Source organism: Sinohyriopsis cumingii, chromosome 2 (assembly GCF_028554795.1).
Source record: "Sinohyriopsis cumingii isolate HCF-2022 chromosome 2, ASM2855479v2, whole genome shotgun sequence".
NCBI lineage: Eukaryota > Metazoa > Mollusca > Bivalvia > Unionida > Unionidae > Sinohyriopsis > Sinohyriopsis cumingii.
This window is the reverse complement of record NC_142962.1, coordinates 163,883,005-163,905,785: the sequence shown is the minus strand read 5'-3', so window position 1 is coordinate 163,905,785 and position 22,781 is coordinate 163,883,005. Positions and strand designations below refer to the sequence as shown.

At 39.2% G+C, this 22,781-nt stretch overlaps 1 protein-coding gene across 1 annotated transcript in view; it reads right to left on the bottom strand.

Annotated features, from left to right (window-relative positions):
• Nucleotides 1-2,870: 2,870 nt before the first annotated feature.
• LOC149806234 (melatonin receptor type 1B-like) overlaps nt 2,871-22,781 on the bottom strand; it is a 141,237-nt gene continuing 121,326 nt past the window's right edge. Inside the window, exons 2-4 of the mRNA XM_089935365.1 lie at nt 15,366-15,807; nt 14,479-14,685; nt 2,871-2,940 (exon numbers count right to left, since the gene is read on the bottom strand). Coding sequence (XP_089791491.1) covers nt 2,871-2,940; nt 14,479-14,685; nt 15,366-15,807 — 719 coding nt within the window. The remainder of the gene's footprint in view (nt 2,941-14,478; nt 14,686-15,365; nt 15,808-22,781) is intronic.

Genomic DNA, 22,781 nt, shown 5'->3' with positions numbered 1-22,781 from the left:
TTGGGCCAAATTCACTATAATCCGGCATAACTGATACAACTTTCCCATCCCTCCCCATATTCGATCCCACAGATTAAATCTACTTTTTCATGATAAACATGGTCGTTCGGAAAAAGAAAGAACCCTTTTTCCCATCATCACTCTTTTGGTTACATCCGTATGCAACACAGTGCACCCTATTTGCTGTACAAAAGCACGATCATGCGATATATTACATAGACATGTACGTGGGGAAATTAAACGCTTGAATGGCTAGGTTGAATAGAAGGGATAAATGTACGTCATATCCGGTTTTGACACGCAGAAACTAATGATTGTTTACGGAGATAGACGAATACTTTTTTCATTTAAAAGGCGGAGCTTTAAGTCTAATTAAACATTTTTACACGTTTATACAATATAGGTGGCCAGTGACCTTTAAAACATGCAGGGTAAAATATGATAATCGATACCCATGTTAAGTTCGACTGGTGAAGAAACAATTATTTATGTGGTATATTTTGAAGAAAAAAAAACCAGAACTAATGTCAAAGGGCCTTCTATTTTACGTAATCACCCGACAGGCTACATACCATTTAATAATAATAATAATAATATTATTATTATTATTATTATTATTATTATTATTATTATTATTGTTGTTGTTGTCGTTAAGTTTTCATGGCGCGTCTGAGGGGGACTTACTTACTCAACAAACCATACAAAAGTATTATTATTATTGTTAATTGTCATGATATGTGTGTGTGTGAGAGAGAGAGAGAGAGAGAGAGAGAGAGAGACCTATCTAAAACATTTCTAGGACACCAATTTATATAATGAACTCATTTGTCCAATGTTTCCTATATTCCTTATTAGTGAACAATGCATTTACCGAACATTAAACTAAACAACGATTGCCATTTTTTGATTTTGTGATTCAAAAAAGAATTACTAACTTACTAACTTACTAGTAAATACTTATTCCGAAGAAATATATAGTACTTGAATTTCGTCTGTATTTAGATGACACACATTTTGGGAATCATGGAAAAGTTACAAAGACCAAACATATAAATCACAAAGTGGCAACTACTCGTTGCATTATGGGTCAATAAAAATTAAACGAGATTCAATTTGCTGAAGTGGAATGATAAATGCCGTCATGATATATAATAGAATCATTCCACAGAAGACACAGACAAAACTGTCAGTCAATGTGTGGGTTACTGCTTCATAAAAGTCAAGAATTATATTTTAGCTATAAGACTTTAATTATCTGTTGAAAACAACAGTGACAGCAAGTTTCTCGGTTAGCAATAATTACTGGAAACAATGCACAATACAGAACCTGTACTCCAATAGTTGAAAAATACCGTCATATTTCAGTTGTCATTGTGTGATCAAGTTCCACAAGAGCCGCGATGAGGAACACAGCATTGTGCAAACTGAATACAGGCCACGTGGAGGAATACACCGTTGTGCAAACTGAATACACTATACAAAAAACATCATCATCTACATTCCTTGAAATGATGCTTAAAAGGTATGAAATAACTCTAAAAATGACCGTATTATCTTTCCTTATAATATCATGCCATTGAGATGTTTGTAGAAACGAATAAAAATGATTGTTGCTCAAAGATAATAATAATTAAATGTACAAACTCTAAGCATTGACGAATTAAGCGCCTCAGTTCTTCATCTACAGGGTCCTCTCCTCGGGAAGGCAAAGCTGGAACAGTATATGGATATCCTGGAAAAGCGTTTGTCTGGAAAGTTGCCCGTCATATGCGTCCCTGGACCGAATTTTTGAATCCGAGATAGGGTATTGTTACCCCTTATAACAACCGACGATCCGCAGAAACGACTTCCAGAAAGATCTGAAAAGGATATCACATGCAGTTTGGTATCAATATACATCAGGCACTGTCACTGAAGGACTCAAGGTACAGCAATGAAATCACATATCTTCGGCTGAGTGATGAACGCATGGTTAATTAATTGCTTTTCTATATCTCTCTCCTTCGTATTAAAATTAACTCTATAAACATCTACATATCTGGTGCTAGAATGTTTCATAATTTCTATATCAGGTCCAGTAAGATATGAAACAACATGAATATATGTAGCTTGTCATTAATTTTCTTTCTCATGGACTACTTTTTGTTTTGAACGCTTCGGTGGTTAGAGCATCCGCCTTGGATTCTGCAGGTCTGGGTTCGATCCCCGGCCGAGTCATACCAAAGACTTATAAAAATGGTACTAAGAGCTGAATTGCTTGGCGCTCAGCATTAAGAGGTTAGTGTTAGGACTGGTCGGCCTGGTGTCAGGATAATGTGACTGGGTGAGACATCATGCTACATGTCTGCGGCATGATGCCACATCGCTAGACTTCACTATAAACTACCACACAGCAGACATCGTAGCGATATGACTGAAACGTTGTTAAAGGTACTTTCAAAATTCAAATCACACACAGACTTTTTGTTTTAAAGAAAGCGTTTCGTCAGTTTTTCTTCATATAGTCAAAAAATTTTTTGCCTCCGATTATTTCAAATTGGCTGGACAAATTGCGTCTAAACAGTTCTCAAAAAAAAAATGATAACGCACACGCACTGATTTAAGATCCACTTGCCCGACGAGGCTCTGTTTTTTACTATTATTTTGACACACTCAACCCATCAAGAAAACGTTTAATGATCGACTCCTTACACTTGTAGTTTATAAGATTCTCGTATTTTTCTGATAAATTTCTAAAATACTTCTTCTGCGGGTCGAACATATCCCTTGTAATCAAATCTAAAAGGGGTCATAGCCTAAGTCATTTAAGGAGCCATTATTAGGGTCCTTAATTTATTCGTCTTATTGGATTTGTTATAGGTACCTTACAATCATCCTCCTATTACATTTAAATCGGCTAGACGAAGTTTCCCTAACTGTTGCCACTGTTGTAGCAGATCCCTAACAATAAACATAATAACGAGTTGAAATAAATGTTCTCAAAGATACTATTAACACAGTGCAAAGCGATGATAAAATCGGTCTTCTCCGTACCTGTTTTACATCGCTGCTACCATTAAGAACCTTCTGTTTTGTATATGACAATAAGCTTGAAGAGTGGGAAAGAGAAGCAATCAGTAATGATGTAACCTTGTTGAAAAGTACTTGGCGTGCGATCATTCTGAAAGAAATTCTGCTAGCATTATTTATCGTGGAGTTGGATTATCAGTAGAGCTAGTATTCAACAACCGTAACGCCAGGTCTGAACAACTCCATTATTCAACAACCGTAACGCCAGGTCTGAACAACTCCATTATTCAACAACCGTAACACCAGGTCTGAACAACTCCATTATTCAACAACCGCAACACCAGGTCTGAACAACTCCATTTTTCAACTACTAAAGGTTATTACAAGAGTGATATTTGGAAGACTATATTGGAAATTATTAAAAATCATCCAACTACCGTGTGGGTTATTGATGAAATGTAAAAAGCTTACACAGCATTTACACAGGACTTAGCCAATACAGATTTTAGAGATGCCTTTGCAGGGTGGCGAAAGACCGGAATAACTTAAAGCTAGTACCATTGTTTTTTACTGGAGGATGCTCAGCGGTCTTACTCAGAGTTCGAGCATGGCGGTCTTTGAAATAGCCCATAAGGCTAGAGCGTGAACTAGGTTATGAACCATGACATGGTTGCATGTTATCCTGGCAGATTATTGAGAAAATGACAGCGCGCCCCTTAGTTTGAACGCTTTGGCCATCCGGGGATTGAAAGGGCATGCTTTGTTATTGCCAATTAGTTCCCTTAATGGACATTATCTAGCAAGCTTCGCACAGCTAGGATCCTGGAACTTCTTGTTGTATTCTATACAAATGAGTACAGATTGGTTTGGACGCCACTTTAGCTTACCAGCGGAAGGCAAAGCTTCCCGAAATGACAGTGGCTGGGCTGCTTGTGCGGCTTATGATTGACACCGGAATCTGCCCTATAGACGCAACTATAATCTCCTTTAGAAAACAATCAGAGACTTGACTAACGGAGGTAAAATATGGGAAGAATTATTATTGTCAAGTTTACAGCTGGTAGTGTGACGACTGAAAGCCATTACCCTCCGATTGGTTACCGATAACGGCGCGTTGGGCTATTTAGTGCATAGCTGCAAAGATGCCAAACGTTTTCATAGGTTATTACAAATAACGCTCTGACACGGTATTACATACTATGATGGCTCGCAACTATAGTACAAGCACCACTGAGCATCACTGATGGGATATGTTAGCATACACTTGATTAGCATGAGTATCAACCAACTCACTTTAAATCAATCCTCCATAGCTAGAGGGACTGAATGACGTAAAAGGCCACACATGACGATGTGTTCCTTTCAGCTTTCAGAGTGGATATAGGTGTCTGTAGGTACTGCATTTGTGTATTACATCCAGGCGTTTCTACTCAAGACCGATTCAACGCAATACTGTTGTTGCAGAAGTTGCCCGCAACATCACGAAAGCTATCAACATGTCTTTGCCTGTGAGGCACGTTACCCAACCATTTAGGATCTCAACTACGGCAGGTAGTCGCCGAACCCACTCATTACTATGCTTTACAGGTTTGACACACCATTTTCTGGACTAGTGCCCAACCTCGCCGCCAGAGTACGGTTGAAGCTCTCCAAGATGCTTTGACCACAGAGGACGCTGGTTTATCCCGACCTCGTCTGCTGGTTGTACTAGCCAATAGCTGCGACATAGCGCCAATAAATTCCCGACTGTGATCAACCTGAAGCAGTTAGGGCCAGTTTAGCGTCTCCCCGCTTGTAGATAAGTGCCAAAGAGTCGACGACATTGGAAGTCTACTTTGTGGTGAGGGGCTGAGCCACTTTGTAGCGACTGCACGGTGAGCTTGTAAGCAACATCACGAATCCTACAAAGTTCAATAACCACACTGTCTCAGACATGAACAGATAACCCTGGTGAAAAATAAAACGGACAAACATAAAAAAAGAAATTAAATGGATGAGATAAGACATATGGGATTGCATTCAAACCTAGAAGACGAACGTTGACCGTCGTTGGGGGCAGTCAACACTAACCCAAAAGACCATCGCACCCAAATGTGTCAGATATGGATTATCAATACCAGTATCGTCCATGAGGATACAAGCAGCCCTGAGTCTGAGAGCACTCTTGCATGAACAGGGAATCATAATAGCCTCAATTCTCACCACGCTACGGTTCGTCAAGGCGACTGGATCCGCTAGTTGAGGCAGCACACTACTGCCCCGGCAACCAACCAGATTTTCACGGCACGTCTATCATGTCATTCCTGCTTGGGGATGCTGGCAATGTCATATGCTGAACTCCATGGTGCTTGTCATCAAGTTAGCTTTCGAAGTCTCATGCAGATCGCCGCAAGCTTTCGTCAAGACGACGAAAACAAACGAAAAACCTAGGCGCCCTCCGCGCTAGTGTTTAGTTATGGCTGAGATTCCCCAAAGTCATGAAAATTGTTATTTAATGATGTTCTCTTTCACATTAGATTATGCCACCTGTGTGTGGCACCAGAGAGGAAACCTTCTTGGAACTTTTGTTTGACGTGGCTTCACGTTTATTGTGACCATTTTTGATGCCGGATGAATTTTACAAATACTTTTTCCTTGAGTTTGACAATACTACATGCACAAAATCTCAAAGAATGACCCATATTAACTTTATTGAAAGATGCTCTAGTTCTCATAATTTGCTTGCGAATGTGCTCGAAACTTATGCTACATTTAGCAGAGATTAATGGTTAAGAACTGTCAAACATGTATTGAAATCTAACGTCATTATTTAGTAGTACACGTAATGCAAAAAATTTTTAAGTATCGGTTCGCTATGTTACAAAATTGACTACACTGACTGTCTTGAAACATTCTTACTGTTTGATTGGGTCCGTAACTATAAGCTTTCAAAGAATGGTTGAAATCCAAGTCCTCAATATAGTAGTTTACGTATTGTTGATATAATCGGTCCATTAAGAACCTGCTTTATCCAAATGGTAAAATCCCTCTATCTCTTTGATCCCGTCCATTAAGAACCTGCTTTATGTAATTGGTAAAACCCCTCTATCTCTCTGATCCCGTCAATTAAGAAGCTGCTTTATGCAATTGGTAAAACCCCTCTATCTCTTTGATCCCGTCCATTAAGAACCTGCTTTATGTAATTGGTAAAACCCCTCTATCTCTCTGATCCCGTCCATTAAGAACCTGCTTTACGTAATTGTAAAACCCCTCTATCTCTCTGATCCCGTCAATTAAGAAGCTGCTTTAAGTAATTGGTAAAACCCCTCTATCTATCTGATCCCGTCCATTAAGAACCTGCTTTATGTAACTGGTAAACCACTCCCTGATCCCGCCCATCACATTTTATCAATACTTCTTCCGATGGTCCGATATATCAAGATATAAATCTCAAAGAAGGATCTATGCAAAAATTATTTTAAGAGTGAATGTTATGGTCCATAAGAGGATGCAAGAATTTTTTACTGTCTGTATCACGGCCTCTACAAAATTAGGGCCTCGTTTTTCTAAAATGACTGGAAACGTTTTATAAATATTTCCTAATTTTGAATCAGACCATTAGTAGAAACTCTCAAAGATGGGCTCCATAACCTCTATTATTTGAATTGATTTAACCTGTTGATGGAGTCAAGATACATAGCCCATAAGTATGAGCTGAATTGATTTAACCTGTTGATGGAGTCAAGATACATAGCCCATAAGTATGAGCTGAATTGATTTAACCTGTTGATGGAGTCAAGATACATAGCCCATAAGTATGAGCTGAATTGATTTAACCTGTTGATGGAGTCAAGATACATAGCCCATAAGTATGAGTTGAATTGATTTAAATTGTTGATAAAGTCGAGCCACACAGTCCATGAGTATGGGTTGAATTGGTGTAAACTCTTGATACAGTCGAGCCACACAGTCCATAAGTATGAGTTGAATTGATTTAAACTTTTGACACAGTCCTGCCACATAATTTATAAGTGTGCGTTGAATTGATTTAAACTTTTGATAAACTCGAGCCACATAGCTCATAAGTATGAGTTGAATTGATTTAAACTGTTAAAAGAGTCGAGCCACATAGTCCATGAGTATGGGTTGAATTGGTGTAAACTCTTGATACAGTCGAGCCACATAATTTATAAGTGTGCGTTGAATTGATTTAAACCTTTGATAAACTCGAGCCACATAGCTCATAAGTATGAGTTGAATTGATTTAAACTGTTAAAAGAGTCGAGCCACATAGTCCATAAGTATGAATTGAATTGATGTAAACTGTTGATACAATCGAGCCACATAGTCCATAAGTATGAATTGAATTGATGTAAACTGTTGATACAGTCGAGCCACATAGTCGATTAAGTATGAATTGAATTGATGTAAACTGTTGATACAGTCGAGCCACATAGTCCATAAGTATGAATTGAATTGATGTAAACTGTTGATGCATTCGAGCCACATAGTCCATAAGTATGAATTGAATTGATGTAAACTGTTGATGCATTCGAGCCACATAGTCCAAAAGTATGAGTTGAATTGATTTAAACCGTTGATAGAGTCGATCCACATAGCCCACAAGTACGAGTTTAACTGGTGCAAAGCCTTGATAGAGTCGATCAACATAGCCCACAAGTATGAGTTTAATTGGTGTAAACTGTTGATACAGTCGAGCCACTTAGCTCTTAAGGATCCTCCTATTTCGCTAAGTTTCCTCGACAAATTTTGATAATACTTCTTCCGATTGTCGAACATGACTTGTGATACAATATCTCAAAGATAACTTCATGTCAGAATTGATTAGGAAGAGATATTAGATCTCATATGTGGAATGTGGACGTAATCTCTAAGAGCGGATGCAGAATATCCTTTGTTGGGGGGCTGGGGTGCGCGGAGAGGACGTAAACAGGTAGACGAAGGGCCTCTGGGAAGGAAGGCGCTGTGGAGGTCCTGGATGCAAAGTATTCAACAACTTCTGCATTTTAAGCGTTTCCAAATGATTTTTTTTAAAACACCACCTAAACTTATTGTAAATTTACTGTAGAAAACAGTTTGGTTCATCGGTCTCATTTTTAGAGTTTTGGTTGGGGGCTGGAGAAGACGCGTCATCTTCATTCTCCATCCCCAATTCTCCTTACGGGTTTTGTTACAGCTATCATATACTTAGCCTCCTATATGATTAGGAGGTTGAAATTAACATTCTTTAAATAGAATATCACATGGAGAAAAAGTTTGTTAAAAACTTAATCTCTGCTTCTGGCTTTAAATAGTTTCTACTCATAAGAACCCTCAGATTTAAAGCATGAGCAGCGAATACCATGATAAAGACACACATTTTGCTTTGCGTTTTTGAACTGAACCTAATTTATAATTGAATCGACAGTAAAAGATAAGGAATCAGTAAGTACTTTGATTTAACTCAGATCACAACCATTCTGGTGAAACTATTCTTCTACAGGAAACGCTTCTTGTACAATCATCTCTGATTGTCATTGATTCCTGTGTATAAGAAATATTTTATTGTTAATTATGCACGATTGGTGAGGAATTTCCCGTCTTCCTGAAAATCGGCAAATAATGTAAATTCGAAGACGAAATTTAATTTGCTTATACTTCAACAAGAGTTTTAATTTTCCTGCCTGTTTCCTAATTTCTGCAAACTATCGTTTACTTTAGTTTTAGGAGATTTATCATCTCACCAAGGATACATTAAATCTTAACTATTATATTGTTACAAGCCAGGGTTATTTTACTTGAACGAACGGTTGTCAAAACCCTGGCGCGATTACCCGAGAAGTCATAAGTTTACCCCAACTTTCCAAAGACTTCCATACAACTTCAGTTGTAAATTAGAAAACCCGACGTGTCCATTCTATGCCTAAATTTTATCTAATTAATGCAATACCACAAATAAAACAACCTGCCAAATATCTATCAACCGCACATCTGCATGTTATATCTTCATCAGCCGTTCACGCCGTATAAACTATACGAGTATCTTCTAACAATGGGAACTATTTTAACTCCGCCACCTTAGGCCAGTCAATGTATGCTTTACAGGCACATTTCGCCAATATAACTGCACCACATTTGCCACCATGGCGACATAAACAGTATCTGCCGAGTCCTTTCCTTTTTTATTCCTTTGTGTAATTTACTGGTTTTCTACCGTCAATGCTGCCACTGCAGTCACACCACCAATGTACGCCACTAGATTTTAGTATGGACTACCTTACTCCGGGACATTCATTCGGTTTTGGCCTGAATTCACTACTAGTGAACCATGGCGTCATGGAAACTCACTATTACTTCACTCCGTGACGTTTGCTCCTAGTAATTGGCAAATTATTTCGAGCAAAGGATATTTCCATTGCACCGAATTCCAATAATCACACAAGCAATCACACAAATCTAAGAATTCATTAAAACGGAGCGCTTTAACCAAATGCGCATACTTCAACTTTATTACAATATCAATCTATCCCTTTGTAATAAGAAAACACACAGACAGTGTTTCATTTCCGTTAAAAATTAAACTTTGATTGAAAATAAGAGGGACTTTGTAATGCGTCATTTAGTGTGTTTCGTTTTGGCTACGTGATACCGCGTGCTCTTATACTAAGGGACTTCTGTAGCTACGACGGTAGTGTGGTATGAGCAAGAGCTAGGGTTCAGACTTCGTCTTCACGTGAGATAGTTAAGCCACTTAGCAAGCACATTTGGCAGCCTATTACTGAACAGGAGAACTTCAAGTCAGATTTCGAACGTTTATGGATTATGTTCTTCTTTGACAAGCGCAAGGGATCTTCATGGTTAGTACTTCCTAAGGTCAGGCCAGGCTACGTCTGCTACCGTAAGTAACTTTAGACGGTACTAACTATAGCTTTTTACCAGAAGTGGACAGACTAGGCATGGTTCCCTCTGCTCTCTAGTGGGTCATACAGCTAAGCAGAACGTCCATCCATTCTTCTCCAACTCCCGTCTTAGAAAGTTAATGGCAACAGCTGTATGGCCATCCATTGCATACAGACATTGTTGTGTCAAAGGACTAAATAAGCAATTGAATTCGGCAGCCCCTCGGCAACTAAGAAGCCCGACATATGATGACACTGCTCACTTTTTTTAGCATGAGGAAGAGGTCAGAAAAGTTGTCCTAAACATTGCTTCAACTTAACCCTCGTCAGGATACCGCGACAGAAAGAGGTCTAGCCTTAGCGGTCGAACATCACACAAGAAGACAAATGAGATGCAACTCACCACTGGCGCATGGAAAGCGTAAACCAAAAACATAGACCGAAAACAGCTCATTTTGGAAGAGAACTGGCCAGATTCACCGTTGAGATACAGGCCTTGAATGATACTTTCCTAGCTAAGGAAGGTCAACTCACTGAAGCAGGAACCAGTGAAACATTCTTCTAAAATGGCCTAAGTAAAGAAAGGCAACGTCAAGGCGGTGTTGGATTTTAATATAATCACAGCTAGTCATAGAGCCCACAATTTTCCTAGATGGCTTCAATAGCAGACCCATGCCATTGAGACTCCAGCTGTCTGAAAAAGACATGCAAGTATCATCAGCAACCGACAGCGATCAATCCCAATGAGATAAAGGGCAAGCTTTATGAAGATCTGGAGTCTCTTGTAGTTCATTATTTTTGGTGATTTTTAGAGTTGACGCAGATAACAAAATAAATGCATCTCCTACTGATGAACTGCGCTGAATCCGACCTCATAATCACCAATACAGTCTTCTGTCTGACAAATAATGGCAGTAATACGTCCTGGACTTACCAGGGCTCAAAGTACTAACGTATTGTTCTTCTTACTCTGAATGTCATCATTAGGAGAAGAGGCTGGCAGAATTTCTGAGTGAGAGAGGGCGTGAGAATTGCGAAATATTGGGCTAACCACATGCTCATAGTCTCTATTCTTAATATCCGGAATCGGCCTGTAAGGCAAAATGCGCCAAAAAGACCGATATCTACGAATTAAAGTATAGGAATGTAAAACAGACGTTTACTAAACAATGGTGAAGCCAATTAGTAACAATCCATTCAGACTATAAGAACGTCAAAGAAATATTGGCACCCTTAAGACACTTTGTGTGCTCGGCTGAACCCGAAACCCTCAGTCCCACCTCGGGTAAGCACACAGATTGGTTTGATGAGAATGAAACGGATATAGGGGACAACTTAAATAAAACATCGGCTCCAGAAAGTCTGATTAAAAGACAGCACCAAGTCATATAAGAAGGCACACTTTAACAATTTCAAGTTCCAGGAAGAGAGTGTTCATGATCTCGTATTCGCTGATGACTGAGGCATGCAAAACTGTATGGATCAATTCTCTTTAGTTTGGTCTCACAATCAGCATAAGGAAGCAGAGGCGATGCACCAGTCTGCACCATAAAAGGATTATGTAGTTATGACCATCAGTGTGAATGGAAAAACTCGCCATAAAGGGGACATGCAAATCTATTTTGGCAGGACACTGACACGTGCAGTCTATATCTATGACGGAACCAATGGCGGATTTTGCCATAGCAAGTGTGTAGGAGCTCAGACTCATTAGCCTGCAAACAAATCTAATTTAATGAAAGCCATTTTATTACCCTCCACCCTATATGCATGCAAAACCTGGACAATGTATATACAAGATGCAAAAGCACTGAACCAATTTCACATAAGCTGTCGAAGGAATCTGATTAAGATGGCACTGATGTTATCCCTCGGGCAGGAATTCCATGTACCCTCACTTTGCCGACCTAATCACATCTGATATGTGCAGGTCACGTTAGCAGGATGTTAGACGGACGATGGCGAAAGAAGAACGTCTACGGAAAATTGATAGTGGGAAAGGAATCCCAGCTACGTCAGAAGAAACGCTTCAAGGACTCCCCTCAAATCATCTTTAAAACGCATCAACATTGACCTTGAATGTTAGATCTCGGACATAATTGTCGGAGCAGACAGTTTCATCCATACTGAAGCTACAGACTATGAAGACAGGAAAATTGCAGAGGAAGCGTAGAAGCGTAGGGAGCCTAAATCTCGTATCTGCAGTATTTTCTCTGTTTCTAAGCACCCTATGCAATGTTCATTGTCCAGTGTACTATGAACAGTTCAGAGCACAAGTTGGCCTGAAGCTAATCCATTTTGTGTTGTGATGATTGTATTTAAACTCTACAATGCTTTCCAAGAATATAGATTTTAACTGCGTCAGTTTAAAACTATTAAATCGAAATTTTAAATTCTCACGTTTCCTTTCCAGAATATGTCTGGACCAACACTGTTTTATTTTTCCAAAAGAAATACTGTAAATTCCTTGGACCGAAGTGGTATTTCGTGGCTGGAAAAAATGTTACATTTGTGTGCTAGACTACATTAAAATTAAACTTTATAAAAGTTATAGAATAACACAAGTTTTAAATAATAAAACAGAGTTATTTCTAAACTACTCCTAGTTTTTTTCATTTAAAAGAGAAAAAGTCCAATTATTCCCTAAGCACACTTTAATTTCTTGATTATGCAGGAGCAGTTTGGCGGGGATGGCGTGGAGGTGGCGGGGATGGAGGTGGCGGACGCAAGATAAAATGAATGTTTTCAACATAGATTATGGCAAAAAGTTATGCTGCAATCGATTCAACAGTTGTTAGATACGTATTTGAAGTATTGAATCAGAGTAACATAAAGCAACACTATATTTACAACTTTAGATAGGACAAATACGTGGTTAAAGCTGGTTATACTTTAAAATAACATACAAGACAATAAAAATGGCGACTTATCAATTTTACAAAACAAAAGTGAGATATCATGCAATGTTTTTAAAAGATGAAGATTTTCAGATTATATTCGATGATGAATCAACCGAGAAAAGCATCATTAATTGTAAATAGAAATATGGCAAAATTAAGATGAAGGAATATAGTACGTAATGTGCGTTAAAGTTCATACGCCTAAATTTGCAATACAAACATCTCAGATTTTGTAACTTCAGTCTACAAAGTTCGATTTACAACACTTGTTATATGAAGTAGCTGCTTTTATACCATCTACAGGATTGACAATATTTGTCGTAAATCTAAAATCACTCATACGTTGGAATTAAGTTGATGTCATTCGAAGATTTGGCGAATGGCCACGTTTTAGTTGAAAATGTTGATAACTATTGAATGTTTTTTTTTTTCTTGCTTTCTCGCCTAGATGGTTGTAAGGAAGTATCAAATTGTCAATATCATAAAAGACAACGACTTAATTATTGTGCACTAAATTATTCATACAAAATCAATCGAATATATAGGGTTCTACGGCGAAGGCTGGGGGAAACAGCTTCGCAATTATAGTACACGCAAGGGAATATGCTGTATTGTCAAAGATGTCTGGTTTACAATAGCATATAAGAAAACACCCGATGTCTCAGATAGCTGTTGAAGAGAATCCAAAATTTCGTGCAGTTCTCAGCTTATATATGGCGTCATGCATTATGCATGACTGTACTACGATCAGGATACGTTTTGAACGCAAAAATCATCACTGTTTTGCAGTACACAGGTACCAATCTTTAAACAGAAAGTATTATATCATTTTATGCTTATCGTATACTGACATACACGTTATTTAATATGTACATACCAACTCACACGTTTTACATTTTGTGGATAAGACAGTTTTCATGAGGAAGTCTTTAATCTTGCATCAGTCAGTATCCGACCATCGTACATATTTGAAGAAAAATTTGTTGTTGTTGATATTGTGGGGTTTAACGCCATTTTTCAGCACACAATAGGCTATGCATGGCGGCAAGTATTAATGGTGGAAGAAGTACCCGGTAAACCCCGGAAAGAACTATCGACCCACAAGAAGCTGCTGGCAAGCTTTCTCACATGCACACATTGGCTGAATCCGAGACTTGAACCGCCGCAGACAGAGATGAGATGGCAGTGATCCGTAACGGAGAGCGCTTTAGACCACTCGGCCACTCGGGGCCCCTGAAGAATAATTTGTACCATGGCATATACTAGGGACATGCACGCTCTTCTTGGACTGTGTATAGTATATTGTATTAAACAGAAGACTGTATCCACCATAACGTTTGAGGAGCAGCTTTTTTTCATAAATATTGCAGCACATAAATAATAAAATAATTATTGAACAGCATGTATCATGTCAAATGTATCATGTCAACTGCATCATGTCGAATGTATCACGTCGAATGTATCATGTCGAATGTATTATGTCGAATGTATCATGTCAACTGTATCATGTTGAATGTATCATGTCAAATGTATCATGTAGAATGTATCATGTCAAATGTATCATGTCAACTGTATCATGTCGAATGTATCATGGCACATGTATCATGTAGAATGTATCATGTCAAATGTATCACGTCGAATGTATCATGTAAAATGTATCATGTCGAATGTATCATGTCGAATGTATTTACCGTTTGAAGAGTATATAGACGATGCAGTTGAGGCTGGAGTGGTAGTGCACCATAAGGGTGGTGAACAGATACGTCTCCTCGGAGAAGCTGTTCGTTATGTCGATGGAGGACACGATGATGTAGGGTGTCCAGCAAAGGGTGAAAACCAAGAATAGAACAAATAGGGTCCTAGAACTGCGGAAAGTCTCTCTCCTTGCTTTCCGCAACCTGGAAAACCAGACACGAGATAATTATGCAAGCAATACTATGTTAATATAAAAATTTTATCTAGCAATAGAAACAGTCTTTGAAAAATATATTATTTTCAGATTAATCCCGCCTGCGACAAATCTCTGACAGATCATTATTCCTGTAAACTGTAATGGCGTGTTATTTGTTTAAGGCTAATGTTGGTTCATATGGATGAAATGATTCTAATATATTCATGTGTGTATCGAACAGTGGCGTCAAAATGAGCAACCGACAACAGAGCACAGATGTCATCCATATATTGCATGTGTGAAGAAAGATATCCAACTCTTGTACACGACTTAATGTATATTAAATACGATCTGGATTAATATTACTCTTGTTGGACGTGAGAACAATATGTATGCATGCAAAAAATGTGTACTCCAAAACATCATGCAGCTAACATTTTGTATGGGATTAAGCTGGCAATGAAGAAAGAGCAACGACGACTGACAAATGCAATCTATAACAATACCCGAAGGTCTTTTTTTATAATAATAAACACAACCTGAAAAATGTACGTTTATTCACAGGTAAGATACATAAAGATTCAGCCTTATATAGGTTTATTCTAACACACACGAAGATTCAACATGCACAGTGAGAGTTGATTTGTAAATTGTGAGAGTAGAGAGAAATTTTAAAAATAGTCTCACCATAATGGGTCATCCTTATTAAGGCTATATACACCCAACTTTCGGACCCAGATATGGCGAAAGATCAGCACGTATAGAACTGTCATGAACAGTACTGGCCCACCAATCAGAGCAATGGACACAAACATGGCGTAGGAGAAGCTTGCGTCCCGGTTCACGGTACACTGATGGCTTTTCTGATCAAAGTAATAACTTCCCCATCCAGTAAACACGGGGATCTCGAAGAGAAAGGCCACAACCCAGCAGAGGACGCACATGATGGCACATAAGACATTGTTGAAGACCTTGTTGTAGATGTGGTTGTGACAGATAAAGACGTAGCGATTGACGGTCAGCATGGTCAGGCTAGTGAAGGCGCAGAAACACCCTGTCATGCATATTGATGCAATCGTCTGGCATAACCACCAATGATGGTTAAACCAAGCCTCTCCTTTAACAACTCCTGGAACAATAATGTATACAATTTGACCTAAGACAAATAATATTTTTTTTATTGGTTAGTTGCGTTAAGTTACTCCACGATATAATCTGGTGTGAGGCAACTATTGGCCTGGTACATAGTAATATACGTCACCCTTGCCCCTTACAGGAATTAACATTACGCCGTCGTTTTACATTAATCAATACTACGGGCCCTTATGGGGATGGTAATGTTAAAAATGCCTCTAGATTCGAGGACTGTATGCATTAAAAGATGTAGCTTTGACGAATATAAAATAATTTCTCTAAAACGTAATCATCGGCTAACACTAAAACTAGTATTCACGAAGGCAGGATGAAAAATGTGCCGTTTGTTGTTGGACAAGACCAAACCGCGTGCTCATTAGGATAGTAAGTTATCCATCAAAGTACATTCTAGTTCCAACATTTCAACGTGTTCAAGATAGAAGTCACTCGAGATGGACAAAAGTTGTGTACCAGACATTTTGAACCTAATTTTGCTCAGAAAAATTACCCGAGATCTGTTTGAAGCCACAGAGCAGTAAGGTACCAACAGCAGCCACGGTATTTCGTGGTGCGATTAGATAGGAGGCTCTCTTGTAAAAAGAGATGTTATTTAAAACATTGAAGATGTATGTGCCTGTGTATGTATCTGCCTATGCTTATGCTTGCAATTCAAGTTGAAAGCCCTTACCCTTCTAGGTATGTTAGTGTGTGAGAATATGTTTATTGTGTATTTATAAACACTACATACCCTTGTGATAGCATGTTTGTATGTATGTAAAATTTTAAAATTTTAACAGTTCCATTTCCCATATAGGGATGACATTTTTAAACATGGAAACGGTCTATAGCACTTCTAAAATTAATATCACATTTCCATTAAGAGAGCCAGACAATCGCATACATATGAAACGTATAGACATTTTTAGCATTACTATTTACAAAGGGGTCCAGCGTGTCGGCTAATGCTACTATTTACATAGGGGTCCAGCGTGTCGGCTAATGCAAACCTACGGCGTCATGTTAATTCCCGTAAGGTGCCAGACTCGTATCACTACTCAGATAAGAACACACTTTCTGTGTCCGATACCAAGTGGAACAGTTATGTTGAATGGGGTATGCAGACAATTTTGGACACTATGGGGTACTTTCACTTGGATAGAAATGTTAAAAGAACGTGATCTTGGGGACACTGTGCAAATATGACATTCGGCATCTCCATAGGGTTCTAGGGAAACTTAATATGGACGGGGCGCTATGGGGATGTATTGAAAATTGATGTGACGGATGACACTATGGGGATAAAGGAAAATTAACGTAATGGACTACTGTTGTGCCCTCTGGACATTTAACATGGCACTGTAACACACGGAGAGAAGATAGAAGTAGTTAAGGGGGATATTATAGGGTCTATGGGACTTATCATTAAAAATACCCTTGGGACAGTATAGGGTCTATGTAAATTTAACATGGAGAAAAATCGTGGGACAATATAGGGTCTATGGGAATTAACATGGCCAAAAACCCCTGGGACAATATAGGGTCTATGTAAATTTAACATGGACAAAAACCCCTGGGACTGTATAGGGTCTATGTAAAATTGAAACAGGGAGGGTCTCTATTTTTTTTATAAAAAATAAAATAAAAAAAGGGGTAGGCAATGGAAAGGCTATCTCTTTTCGAGAAATATGGCTGGCCCTGAAAAGGGCCTTTGGGTTTCTTCTAACACTTCCACTTCTTCAACCATCTTCTCACTTTTGTCACTATTCCTGTCTTCTTTTTCTCCTTTTCCGGCATCCAGTCCGGGTGACCCATGGCTCGGAACTTGGCCTGTATTTTCATCCAGTTGTTATTCAGTTGGTCGAATTCTAATTTCTTCTTCTTATTCTGTTCTTCCTTTCTTTCTTTAGTCCACCTTTCCTTTATGTTCTCTACTTCTTGGGTCAGCACTCGTTTCATAAGTTCCTCGGCTTTTATAAGTTGGTCAACACCCCATTTCACAAATGACCACTCACTCCATACTAATATATCTTGTAGGAAGCATCTTACTAATCTTGTATTATCCAGAGCTTCCTTTAAGCTACCTACTCTTACATAGGGAGGGTTAATGAATCCTCTTATTTTCTTCACTTCTTCTTCCAACATACCGTCAAGGAGATCCATAGCTAGTTTCAGACTCCTCACTTGTCTTGTCACAAAATCCCTTGTAACTGGATATTTCCATTCCTTTTCTACTCTTTCCACAACATATACTCCATCAACTATCCAAAAATAACTGTGTCTCAAGTTGTTGAACAGGTCAGATACAGCTACCATTTTCTTTCCGTTATTCCGTAGAATGGTGCGAACGACTAACACTGTGGGTTTTTATAGTGAAAGTGCGTACGTGATGGAAAACATCCCCCTAAAAAACATAAAATTGATCTTACCTAGATCATGACTCAACAACGCGCGGACGTGAAGGAAAACATCCCCACTTTTCTCATTTCATATAATATAACCCAAACTATACTCTCCACATACGCTAAGAAACAATAAAGAAACCCATAATCTACTATTCACACAAACTTACTTCATCATTTACAAACACAAACACACAAACACATACACTTCCACTATTAATAAAGAGTTAGTGTTTATATTCACACTACTCTACCTACACACATTGGCAAATTGATGGTTATTTCTTTTCTAGAGTATTGGGTAGCCCTGAAAAGGGCTGTTTTGTTTGGAACTTCATGGACACCTGGTTAATGGTGGCACCTTCCAGGCCTGGCGCCACATACACATCTTATCCCCCAGTTACTTTTTACCTTTTGGGGGGAGAGAGCAGAGGCAGGATATGTCGCTTCAGAATCCCAATTTTCGCTCTCTGGGATTTTGAAATTTCTTCTCTCCTTTTCCTCCTCCTCTTCTTTGTTTCTTCTTTCCTCTTTATATCTTCTTTCTTCTTCTTCTTCTTCTTCTTCTTCTTCTTTATATCTTCTCTCCTCCTCTTCTTTGTTTCTTCTTTCCTCCTCTCTTATCCTTCCCTCCTCGACAATGGCTTTCGCGGCCAGTTCATTTAATATGCGCCTGGCATATTCCAGATGCACATGAAGCTCCAACAGTTTCTCCAGTCTCGTGTTCATTTTTTGGTGTTGATCAATCAACAAGGGTAGCTGGACTGCCGAACGAGTTTCAATTTATACTGAAAGCGCGGACGTGAAGGAAAACATCCCCCTAATAACATAAAATTCATCTTACCTAGATCATGACCAAAAAAACAACAACGCGCGGACCTAAAAGAAACACTCACTCACTTTTTATGCTACCCATCACTATTTTAAATTTTTTTATAAATCACTTCAATAGACTATCCACATACGCAAATCAATCCAATCTAACCCCAAATATACACCACAAACACTAAGAAAAGATATCATTTTAATCTACTATCCACACCAACTTACTTGAGCTCTTACTAACACAAACACACCAACACATACCCTCACATTTTTAAAAGCAAGAGTTAGTGTTTATTTTCACACTACTCTACCTACACACATTGGCAAATTAATAGTTATTTCTTTTCTAGAGTATTGGGTAGCCCTGAAAAGGGCTGTTTTTTGTTTTGCTATGGCATTCTTTTTTAGTTTCTAAGAATGCGATGTCCTCTGAGGATAGACTTTCTGGCGATAGGTCTGCTTCTTCGGAAAGAGAAGAAGAACTCTTTGGTGTCGATACGACAATCGACAAAGCCTCTGTCAGCTTCAGGTTGCTGCTGTTGTCGCTGTTGTTGCTGCTGTTGCTGCTGTTGCTGCTGTCTCTGAAGTCTGTACTTCTCTGTCCATTCTTCTTTCTCCCTGTTCATTTCTTCTCTGAAGAGTTCTTCTATCAGGTCTTCAGTGATTTTTAACATTCTCACATTCTCTATTTCTTCTGGCTTTGGTATCAGACTGTGTCTGACCCTATGCAAATTCATGTAGGCTTCGTTGAGCTTAGCTAGTTTGGAGCACATCTTCGTAGGAGGATGAGTCGACAATAGATGGTTAGACTGGGAACAAACCGGTTCTTAAAGTCAAAGCGCGGACGTGAAGGAAAACATCCCCACACGGTTTTTCGAGCCGCAACGTTCATGAGAGGGATAGTAAGAAATGAAAGAGCATCAATCCAACATTCTTATAGCTAAACAAAAGACAAAAGCATTTTTTCAAAACACAACATTTTTTATTCAAAAATCACTTAACATTAAACAACAACTCTAACATTTTTAACAATATAACATCAAACAATTTTTTTCCAAATCACAAACAATTTTTCTCAATTTACAATCTACTTTAAACAAAGTGAATGAAATCGTGATTTCCACTGTTGGAAATCATTAGGCCATTGATGGACACTACGTTTCCTAGCTTGAGACAAAAGATAAGCATAATGGTCACAAAACCATCGATCTACTTTCACATCGTTTCTAGCAGAAGAACGAGGATCAAAATGAGTCACTAAATGTTCTAAGGAATAGCCCAGGATGCGATGATGCAGAAAATACACACAGTACTGTCCACACACCAAGGAATCTGTGCCTTGTAATTTCACGTTATTGAATTGGGTGGTTTGAGCATTTCTTTTCATAAAGTCAATGATATCGTCTTCCAAAGGGGGCAATCCGTACGAATCGAAATATTCCACACATCCTTCTTGAGGAAAGTAGACGGCTACCCAGTGGGTTCCTGGGAGATGACTGTCGTCCGTGTTGATCACGTAAGCTTGATGGTCTTTAGGTTTGCGATGAGGGAGTTCATCTTTAGCACAGACGACAGGATTCCAAGAAGCCGTATACGAACTGTGGTTCAAAAGGTAATAAAGTTCCCAGGTATCCATTGATTTGTTTTCTTCTTCACAGGTAATAATACGTCGTCAATTCGATCCTGACTTTTTGCTTGAAAATGTCTGACGAATAAACGGTTATTCGTTCTGTTTCCTCACTCTGATTCAGGAGAGCTTCGATACGATGGATCTCTTGAGTGGTTAATGGTGGACAAGAATGTTCACGCAAGTCTTTATACCACTGGTGCAACACGTCTTTGTCCGAGATGAGACTCCAAGCTTCGTCCAGATACTCGTCCAATTTTTCTTCTTGACTTAACATCAGGCATTTATCGTGTTGAATTTGACTAGGATGATCGTTATGACATCCATAGCAATTTTTCTTGATCAATTCTGTTATTTTGTCGACCAAGTGTTTGGCAAAACAGGAGACTAAATGGGCTTCTTGTTCTGGCCATCTCGACTTCATCATAATTACTTCTTTTTCCAGGGTCTCCTCACATTCCATGTCCAAAGTTTCTCCACTAGGTAATGAGTGATAACAGTCTTCCATGGCTTCTAATAATCTAGAATGACTTCTCTCAAACTGTTGATTTCTATCGTATTATCGAATTCTGCATACAGGATGACGTTCACTGTCTTTTTCAGTTCTTCTGCAAACTGAAGTTCCACACGAATCTGACCAGATTTTATAGGGTGGAAATGTCCCTCGTCGCTGCCTTGGTCTGGAGTGAAATCGAAAGCCCACAAAGCATAGCCTCCTGCATAATCTTCGTACGTAATGCCGTGACTGGTGTTGGTTCCTAACTGGCCGGTGGCTTCGTACAGAGACAAGTACGATCTCAAGTAATTCATCTTCTTGTCACTAAAGTCAGGTTCGAAAGGTCGGGTACACAAGGTCTTGCCATCGCGACTGACTTCGATTTTCTTCACGTTGAAGTGTTGAAAGTTGAAAGGATTTTCTTTGAAGGCTCCGTTGAAGGCTGAATTCGAGACCATACCAAGGATTAAACGTTTGGGTAACTGTCCTTGAAACAGATGATCTTCGATCATAGAATGCTGTCCAGCAGAAATGGTGAACGTTTTCACTTCCACACGTCGGATGGGATACTTGGCGGTCGTTCTGCTCAACGTTTGACTGATGTCGTTTCCCACTTTGGGTAACACTTCCACGCGTCGTACGTAGAGTTTGGCCTCTAAAATTTGGCTTTTAGGAGCCTTAGCAGGATCAGCAGCCAACAAATGGAAAGTTTTACTGCTGCGATTCAGTCTCAAGCGAACATTCACCCCGTTCAGCAAATATTTCTCTTGCAACCACATGTCCAAATGCAAACGATCCATCAGTTCTAAACTCTTCTTGTTTAAGATTTTCTCTTCTCTTGCCTCAAAGCCGGAATTGCTTCCATCCATTGCGTCTAACTTGCCCGCTTCGTCAGGTTCCCACAGCACGCAGGCATTGAGATGAGTATCCTTGGCATCTATTCCGTACGTCAAGAGATTTTCCAGGTAGGCACGGTAAGGGTATGTATCCATGCTGTTGCTGACTAGTTTGTTATTCAAGTACAAATCCACTGAGCTGAACAAGGAATGCATGAAATTGTTGACGGGAGCTATTTCGTCACCGTCATCTACTGCACTATCATCTTTTTCTAGAACTTGGACTTTCAAGTACAAGTAACTGCTATTCAGATCGATGCAATCTTCGGGCTGTCCTTTGATTTCAAACTCGATGGGAGCGGAATCGGTCAATGAGGAGACGGGATGAAATTCCACCCATTGGGATTCTTGCATCGTCATCATGGTGGGGGGCATGGCAAACAGATCCAGTTCCGTCTTGGAACAAGCGCAAGACTCTCGGTGCATCATTTTTTTCTGTGTTTCAATAATCGAAAACGTCTAAGTCTCGAACGGTTCTTCTTTTCTTGGCTTTTCTCGCTTGAAGTCTGGTGAAAGGGTGTTTTCTTCGTCGTCTCTTTCTGCCTTGTCCTTGCTGAATGCCTGATTCGGTAGCGTGCAGGGCATTTATAGGTGTGTCTCGTCGACCCAAAATGTCTTTGCCCGTTTGCAGCAAGACATTTTTGCCAGCCCTCATGAAGGCTTCTTTAGGGTTTTGTTTGTCGATGATGACATTTTGGAGAAATTCTTTACCTTGCGTCAGTGCTG